Source organism: Alosa sapidissima, chromosome 5 (assembly GCF_018492685.1).
Source record: "Alosa sapidissima isolate fAloSap1 chromosome 5, fAloSap1.pri, whole genome shotgun sequence".
Taxonomy (NCBI): domain Eukaryota; kingdom Metazoa; phylum Chordata; class Actinopteri; order Clupeiformes; family Clupeidae; genus Alosa; species Alosa sapidissima.
This window is the reverse complement of record NC_055961.1, coordinates 33,410,861-33,420,352: the sequence shown is the minus strand read 5'-3', so window position 1 is coordinate 33,420,352 and position 9,492 is coordinate 33,410,861. Positions and strand designations below refer to the sequence as shown.

The window sequence follows — 9,492 nt, the reverse complement described above, 5'->3', positions numbered from 1 at the left end:
ATGTATTTGAAAATATGGTTGTTGTCATTGACCTGTTGTCATTGATATTAATGTTAATATTAAACATTCATTTTTTTTCATAACAATCATCCAATCTCAATATTTCCCATTGACATTTACTTAACAAGTTATTTATTTCTCTCTGCACTCATTGAACACTGGTCTTTGAAAGTATAATAAAAAAAGGTTGGTGAAATGTCACAGGAAGCTACTGGTTTTATTCAGAGTACTGATAAGGACACTGCAGGTGCAATAACACTAACGACACTAGAAACAACTATCAATCAATTCTTCCCTCTGGGAATGTTTTTACATACAGAGTCAACACCAACCACAACCCCTGAAAGAAATTGGTTCCAACGTCATTGCTACTCACAGGCTACATATTTGCATGTTTGGTGGTAAAGCCATTTTGATGCTTTTTTAGTCCTTGCTCAAATATTGCCTCATTATTGAATGATGAAGAATGAATCTACTTATCTAGATGTTTGCTACCACAACATGTCATGATTGATGACCAGCTAACCTTCTCTGACCATGTTGCCTCTGCCCGGTCGTGCTGCTTCGCACTATTCAACACGCTACTCAACTCCTAGGTCAGACCATGCACTCTTAAAACGAATGTGTTGTCCCTATCTGGACACAGATGTGTTAATAAACAACGCAAGTTGTGTTATTTTCAACATATATTGTGTAACAAATAAAAAAAAGTAAACAACAAAAAACTGCGTTGTCCAAAGCTGACATTAGTTGAGTAATACCAGAGACTTTTTAATGAGGAGACACAGCACTCAAAAAATCCTCCATAGAAATGCATGGGGTTAGTTTGTAACGCCAATATGGCCGTTGTCTACACATATCCCACCCCTTCCTCGGCAAAACATCGACATGTGAATACATTGAGCCAATCATGTGGTGTGATGTGAATACATTGAGCCAATCATATGTTGTGTTGTGAAGACATCTTCCCAATCATGTGTTGTGAACTCGCCGCTGGAGCAAGATTGGTGTTGTGAAGCCTTGCGCACGCGCATTTCTGCTGAATAGGATGCCCGATGAGTGCCCAAAAAGCGTTGCTATATGGCCGCCGAGTGGAGGGACTTGCCTAAAAGGACTTTGGTAATACTCAAGTAAATTTTGAGTATTCTTAAGAAGCAAATGCAAAAAATGAAACGCAAAATTGATATACGGGCCGAATCACAGCACAAATATAAATCCACCAAGGGCTGCAAGAAACTGTCTCGCAGACTGGATTTGGATTAGCTATCTTAATACTAACTTAACACTCCATCAGAAAACAAACTGCACAGTGCAGGGTAGACATGTCAAAACATTTCAAACAAAATTATGGCCTCCTTACACCAAACAACTTTGACAAGATTTGGGAAAGATTCTTGAAAGATTGGAGTAAAGCTTGAATAGGGGGGCATTAGTTAAAAGACTACAATCTTTCAAAAATCCTTCCCAAATCTTGTCAAAGTTGTTTGGTGTAAGGTGGCCATTAGATGCATTTATGGACATAACACACACACCGACTGTAGGGATGGTTGATGGAGTATGTTCTTGATCTCTGCTCTGGCAAGGTCACCTAGAGTAAAATGACTCTTGCACATATATGATGTACAGTATGGTATATTTTTCAGAATATGTGTATTTCAGACTTTCACTTAAAACACTAATAAAATGTGTTTCTTGCCATTAGCAATAGGCCCACTGTGCAACAGTATTGTGCAACTAACGACAGTATTTTGGCCCCCTAATGACAGTATTTTTCAAATTCTATACGGCCCTGCAGGTAAGGTCACCACCAAGCACCATTGATATCTTCCACCGTGCACCATTGATATCATTGATATTGATATCTTTGTAATCTTCATTTATGTATAGATAAATATCAGTAACTTTTGGTAAGGTGAGACCACATGCAGAGAAAGAGAGAACCTACAATAACCTACATTTTTAAAAAATTGGGAATGCCACTTTTCATTTTTACTACGCTTAAATGCAACAATGGATAGATTAGCACACTTTTCATGAGTCATGGCCCAACATAGACATTTATCAAAGAATATACAAACTGATGGACATATTATTATTTAAAAAACAAAAAGACAGGAGAAACCGTTTATCTTGAATAGACTTTTGGAGAGGAGAGCTAGAGGGGCCTCTGAAAGAATGCAGAGAAAGAATAGAAGAGCCTGAGCCAGATAACAGGTCCTGATAAACGCTCTATACAGGGCTTCATTGGTGGGGGACCTAGAGGGAACTCTGCTCCTGTACCTCTGGGTCTGAACCACTTGAGTTCTACTAGGCAATTTGATTTGGTAAAATGTATGCCCCTTAAAACAGTGTGCAGGTAAGCCATGCCATGAAATAGTAATGGTATAATGTAGCCTATTTAGGTGTGCTAAAACATTTTCGTCACATGCTCTGCGTGCACATTCTCTGTTATTAAATCTCACTCCAAGCTGATTTGAAAAGTTGGCAGCCCAGAGGTCCATACACATCTTAATGAGAGTACTGTGCACCAACCTGACCAAGTTGTAGGCTTTGGGTAATGTCTGTTAGTCTTAAAAAGATGAACAGACACTCAAGGCCATTTATTGATAGACTCCCATTTATTATATGGTATATGAAGTCCGTGTTGGTTTAGGCTACTTATATGAATGAAGGCATGAGGCAAAATAATAAATAAATAGTGAAGTAAATTTTTTTTGGTAAAATCTGACTATTATAAATGTGATACTTTCACTGGCATAGTATTGTGCAACTTTATCATGTAAGACAGCTAATGTATGCACGCGAATGGTAGTGGGCCTATTTGGATGAAAGTCTAGGGCCTTTTTTTAGTCCCAGTCTGTCCCTGCTGACATCCATACAGTCAAGTTTTCCTAGTCTCAAGTCAGGGCCATTGCCTGTGACTTTCTCCAAACAGAGAAGTATTTGTTGGGAATAAGCTGTGTCTCGGCTCACCAGAGGAGTATGCATTGAGTGGGCATGCTATTGGCCTCCCGCTGGGAGCAATGTCTACCCAGCTTACTTGCAGTGGGTCACCTTGTCTGTGCATCCGCTCTACTGCCTTGAGCGGCGCTCGATGCCTGGGTCCACCGCACTGCCCTGGGCGTTTGGTACATGGTTGAAATGTCAGGGCAGGGAGGCATTAGTGCTCAGGAGGAAACCCTGGGAAGGTGAGTGCGCTTTGAAGAGCTGCAGACAAGTGCCCCCATCCAAAGGCACCCAGCGGGTGATGCAGTGGGGTTTTTATTTTCAGGCCGGTTCTCAGAGACTGACCACAGCATGCTACCACCCCCTCTCTCCTTTAATCACAATCTCCCTGCATATCTTGTGTCTGTTTTTCAAGGGAGAAGTTCAAGTCAATACCAGGCCTGACAAACAAGAGTGCAGACAAACAAGAGTGCACAGAATTCCATCTAGCCCACAATGATTGTTGCCTTTGAGAGAAGATCAGTTTTGGAAATTATTTGCGAATGTTTTGCAACTTTGTTATGAATATGAAAACATTGTCTGCAGTTACTTACTTTGACTTAGGTCCGGTATTTTCAATTAGAGTGTCTTAAATGAAAGAATTTACTGTGATCTTTGCATCTGGGTATGTGTCACAGGGCCAGCTAGTGACTAATATACTCCCACGCATTTTCTTCCCAACCAATGACGATGACATCACGAAAGTGAAAGTGGACAGAAACGTGTGCTTCTTCGTTGCCTGTGCATCTACGACACAAGAGCTTCATATAGAGCTTCAAAAAACCGGTTTGCACTATACCATGGCGCAAAGACCACTTGGGGTGTGCCCCGTGAGTGGCGCGACATCAGTCATTCTGTGCGCAGTGTCACTTACAACAGTTTGCATCTGCTTCATTCTGTTACGTTTACAATCGGAGCAGATCAATGAATTGAGGAATAATCTCATGACTTTAGAGATGAAAGTTGAAAAGACGGACATCATCAAGCGTTCGGTAAGTGATGGTTGAAATATAGGTCTTATAGGCTACTTTGACAAGTAGGCTACCATCAACAACAATGTTGACATCTGAATTACTGACATCTAATGTTAGAACGTTTGTTTCAAGTTGTGTCAAAGTTTTCTCACTGATTTATTCACTGCATGCACAGAGGTATGCCAGAAGAATAGCAATAATAGCCTAGACAGTGTCATTCAGGTATGGGACTGTTACACAGATGCGAAAGGACAGAGTGCAAGTAGAGGCAGAAGAGAGGCATCCAAACGGGGAAGAAAGCAACGGCAGACCCAGACACGGAGTGAGTCTTTGAAATATCATAACAAAAAAGGACGATCTAACATAGCCTAGATTTACTTTCAATTTCTAACAAATGTATAGTTTTTCGCAATTGCTAAAACACTAAACCCCATTCTCTGTACCAAATGCTCAGTTGAACACATTTATTGAATTTTGGGAAAACCATAAACAGTTTTCAACTAGTAAAACACAATTTGCAAATCTCATTGACTCTTTTTGCAAAACTCTGAACACATTCTCATGCAATAAAACACATTTTGCACTGTGATGCTCTTGTGATGCATAATGGTAACCACAAGTGGAAAAAAAACAAAGAAATCACAGATGTTACAAGTAAAACACAACTCAAAATTTATCACACTTGTTTCAAATGATGTGACAACCAATATAAGCTAGTTCAGAGTGCAGGTTGCTGAACAGTGCAGGTTCAACAATGGACAGAAACTATAGGTGAGGCATTTAGAATACATTGTAGGCTGTAGACTGTAATGCACTTCTCATCAGTACTGAAATGAAATGCCTGTCTTTTCCAGTATATTTTCCAATACTTTATTTTTTTTACTGAATTTACATTTGCAATTGTGAAAAACTGTCAGTACCAGATCCCATAGCTAAAAGGTGTGTCGCTTAGGTCATGAAACTGTTGTAATGATGACAGTGTGGTGGAGCATGAAGTCCTTTGTGTCTCCTTGTCTATTCCAAACAGGGGAATTGAGCCTGATGTAGTCATATTTTGGCACTGACAACTTGTCTCATCTCAACCTCCCTCAGTATGTCATTATGTTGGGCCTAACCCTAGCCCTTTCTACCGGGAAACCATCTTATTTCTGAGACCTGTTATGCGTGACTCTTCTTATACTCAGTCCTTTAAGCCTTATTGAGCCATTCATTCCAGTCTGATTCCAGTGTTCAATTGACAGTATCCTAGACATTCATGTTATAGATCTATCAAAACATCTCTAAATGCTTTGCTTGATAGTATGGAATCAGCACTGATCTTTGGATGTTGAGCTTGACTCAAATAAAGTCCCTGTTACAGTCAAAAAACACTAAACTCCATTCTCTGAACCAAATTCGCCGTTGCCTGAACACATTTCTTGAATCAATCCCTTTGGCAAAACCTTAAACAGTTTTCACATATAAAACACAATTCGCAGATCTCATAGACTCTTTTTGCAAAACTCTAAGCACATTCTCGTGCAATACGATACATTACGATGCAAAAGGTAAACACAAATAGAGCACAGATGTCATACATTAAACACAACTTCTCAAAATTGATCACACTTGTTTCATGATGTGACACAACCAATATAAGTGTAAACAGGTTGCTGAACAATGCAGGTTCATATCAACAACGGACAGAAACTATCAGTGAGGCATTCAGAGTACATTGTAGGCTGTAGACTGCAATGTACTTCTCATATACTGAAATGCCTCTTTTCTGGTATACAGTTTTTCACAACACATTTTTTTGAAACCTTCCATTCTTTTCTAAAAACTGTAAACACAAACACCCATTTTCAGTACTTTATATTTACTGGATTTACAGTAGCCTAAATGTTGAGTATATGAAATCGTTTTTTGCTTCGTTTTTTAGATGCAAAATGCTTTACTGTATTGTAAACAATGAAACGTTATCCTGGAGCTGCCCTGAACACTGTGTTTTCCATTTTGTTGATGTAGTGTCTAATGACTGCTCAGTATTGTTTTCATTTTGAGTGCTTTGTGAGATGATCTGAAGGCAGTGTTTTGAGCACAGGTACAACTGCGTTTTGAGGCAATTGTTCAGTTTTGCAGAGGTTGGCAAAGGTTTTGGGAATGTAGTTTGAGATTTGGGATTTGTGTTAATAGTTTTGAGAAAAAGGTGGCAGGTTTCAAAGAATATGTTTGAGCAATTGTGAAAAACTGTATTATTGAGGAAGTGGCCACCATGTCATGAGCAAGGTGTGCAATGCTTTGTGATGATGCAGTGGGAGACAGCTCACTGAAATGTTGTATGTAGGAATAAAGTAAAGGTGCGTTTTAGAATTTTAAACTGCAGACATGAGAAATGACTGTCATTACCTCATCAATGCTCCTAAAGGAGCCTATGCTAGTTGTAGCTGGCGCTAACACAGCTGCAATCATAAAGTGCTGTCGACAATATGGTTGGCATTGTAAGTATTGCTGCTGTTAAATTATATGCATTGTACAGTCCTTTTCAGTGTAATGTATCAGACACAAGAAGCATGCTTTGGTTACAAAAGCCAATTCACCTTGCCAGTGCACATGATAATGTAAACATCAGAATGGGTTTTTGGATGTCACCTGACATTGATAATGTACATATCAGAATAGGTTTTTGGATGTCACCTGACATTGATAATGTACATATCAGAATGGGTTTGGGATGTCACCTGACATTGATAATGTACATATCAGAATGGGTTTGGGATATCACCTGACATTGATAATGTACATATCAGAATGGGTTTGGGATATCACCTGACATTGTGCTCCAGCAGAACGCCAGTGTGCTTCAGCAGGACGCCGTGCTTTCCTTCATCTGAAGGCTTTGTCTTCTCTTTCAAATGGTACGTTTCTCAAAAGCACCAAATATATGAGTTTTGAATGTTTTTTTTTATTAACAGTGTTAGTTTTGGTAGTGTTATTTAGCTGTGCTCTTTTCAGATGAAGAGGACTATACAGCCATAAAATGGATGGCCGCGGGGAGCCAAGGAGAGGGGCTACAGGTATCTGGAGAGACTGTGACCGTGGCGACAGAGGGGCCTTACTTCATCTACAGCCAGGTACCTGCACATGGAGGTTATGGGTTGCCAAGCTGTTGGAATTTGCTTGAAGTAATTGTAATTGAAGTAATTGACTGTAATTGGAGAAAATCACCTTTTTTTGTCTGAGGAGGTCATGTTGTGCTTCCACACGCAGGTACTCTACAAGAGCACCACATGGGTCATGGGTCACGTGATCACTAAACGCCTCAACGGCACCGACACAAAAATTCTGAAGTGTGTAAAGAACATGCCTGACAATATAAGCACGGCCCTCAATAGTTGCTACACTGCTGGTGAGTATTCTTAATGCTCACAACGAGACAGCACCAAAGAACAGGCAACTTGCCTGCAAGTTGTTATTTTTTATTATTATTATTATTATTTTTTAAATCACTGTGTCTGGTTAGGGAACTTGTGGTGGAAGGGTGGAAATAATTTATACCCATGGGTGGTGCTGTGAAATATATTTGTGTCAGAGTTTGCGGAATGTTTTAAATATTTATATTTAATTGCTTTGATCAGCACAATGAAACAAGTGTGTAGACTTGGTCAGTACAGGAGATGAGGGCGAGAGGAATCTGTTTTTCAACCAAAAAAGGGAGGCTCAGCCTGTGGGCTTCCTAGTGGCAGCGGTGTGAATTTACTTCCATTGCAACCAGCTAGTAATGCATTGTTTGGGTTTTTAATGTGCTCACTTGATTTAAAATGTATGAAACTCTGGAATTTCGGAAGGAAATACCAAAATAAAGAGTAATGCTTTGTCCTTTTTCAGGGACTTTCTTCTTGGAATCTGGAACCGTCCTTGAGCTCTCTGTCCCACGAAAGTCAGCCAAACTCGTCCTGTCTCCAGACGCAACGTTTTTTGGCATTTTCAGCCTCTGACAGTAGAGCATGGCTTAACACTCACAGGCTCATATTACTGTAACACCACTGTTACTCATGTGTACTTTATTCTGCTGCTCTATCTGTCATTCATCTCACTGAGATCTCAGGGCATCTGAATATACTTTTGGGTTTGTAATTATCTAATTCTTGCGATGAAATAACGCTGCATGTCCCCTTCGGATTCAAAAGTGAACATGCTTCCTTATATTTAGTGTTACGTTATTATATCTGTAAAGTTTAGCAAAGCTTGTTATTGCCTAGGGACCAAACAGTGGTGCAAGTTTGGCACTAGATTTAGTTGGGTGTTTGTCTTACTGAATGGCATGGTAACTGTTTCTGCTATTCTGCATGATATCAGGATTCAGGCAACTGTCTTGAGTAATGTTTCCGATCACATGACTTGTTCATAACGTTCTGATTGGGTGCTTGTGAAAAGTTGACTCCCAGATAAAAACAGAAAGAATTTACTACATGGTTCCGAATCATTAACTGTAGAGGTTGCCCAGTATATCACCATCTTAAGGCCCAGTATCAAAAGAACTTGAGGTTAAATTTCAACAGGGGAAGTAAAATACTCCAACAGGGGAAGTAACATTTCTCAACAGGGGAAATTTTCAGCCCAAAGTAGAGTATATATTTTTTAACATTGTGACATAGTGTGACATTGATGAAATTGGATACACAAATCCAAGGAAATTGGTATCACTTTCATGATGACCCTTTCTCTGTCAGGCCACAGTGTCTTACTCCCCCTCTGCCCACTTCCTCTGGGATAAGCACAAACATTCTTTAATTTAATGGTTTATGCTATAGCAGTGTTCCATGGCAGGTGGCACTGTGGAGCTTTTTATGCTTTCCCATGCAATGGCGAGTAGCCAGACAATTACTCATTTTCCTGTTGAACTGAACTGTCAGCCAACACTGAGAGAACAGTGGTCTGCAGAGGCCTCTAATTTACACTGTTTATTGTCTTCAGCCATTATTGGAGTTTCAAGTGTATTTCAACGAAGGGCTAAAGGTAACTAAATGCTAAAATAGTGGACATTTTTCAAATAACCAGTATGTGGACTTACTCTGTGAAATATTAGAGAACTAATTTTTCAGGCATGTTTTAGCCTATTACATAAACCGTATAGTCTGCATGAATGCTCAACAGTCTAATAAAACGTCTGGTTCTGTTCTATTTATTTGTGAATGTATATGACCAGTTTTTGTATGTTTTGTAAATTTGTACATAAGTATGGATAATGACTTGTTCACACTGATCTTATAACACCCATACTCATTCAGACAACAAGCTTTTCAGCTGAAATACAAAAGAGTGCAGTGCAGAATTTTAGCCCTGTCTTTATGTGTGGTTCTAATTCCGTTTTCTAGTGGTTTCTGCTGAGTCATACCCGAATAGCATCTATCTTTGTCATGTCCTTGCCTGAGTAAGCCATGTTTCATCAAAAAGTGCTTTACTATTCATACCCATCAACATGTGCACTTGGCAGCCATAACATTGTCATCTTTGTTAAATCCCCATGATACTTGCTCGTAGTCGTATGACA

General features: G+C 39.6%; 1 protein-coding gene across 2 annotated transcripts; it reads left to right on the top strand.

Annotated features, from left to right (window-relative positions):
- The first annotated feature begins 3,709 nt into the window (after positions 1–3,709).
- Positions 3,710–9,122, top strand: tnfsf13 (TNF superfamily member 13). 2 transcript variants are annotated; one of them, XM_042093737.1, is made up of 6 exons: positions 3,710–3,977; positions 4,182–4,281; positions 6,788–6,856; positions 6,954–7,072; positions 7,209–7,347; positions 7,827–9,122. In XM_042093737.1, exons 1-6 carry the CDS (start codon positions 3,786–3,788, stop codon positions 7,934–7,936), a joined length of 729 nt encoding a protein of 242 aa, XP_041949671.1. In that variant the 5' UTR covers positions 3,710–3,785; the 3' UTR covers positions 7,937–9,122. The 2 variants fall into 2 exon arrangements, with proteins under 2 accessions (XP_041949671.1, XP_041949670.1); XM_042093736.1 differs by having other exon boundaries at positions 6,785–6,856.
- Positions 9,123–9,492: the final 370 nt, after the last annotated feature.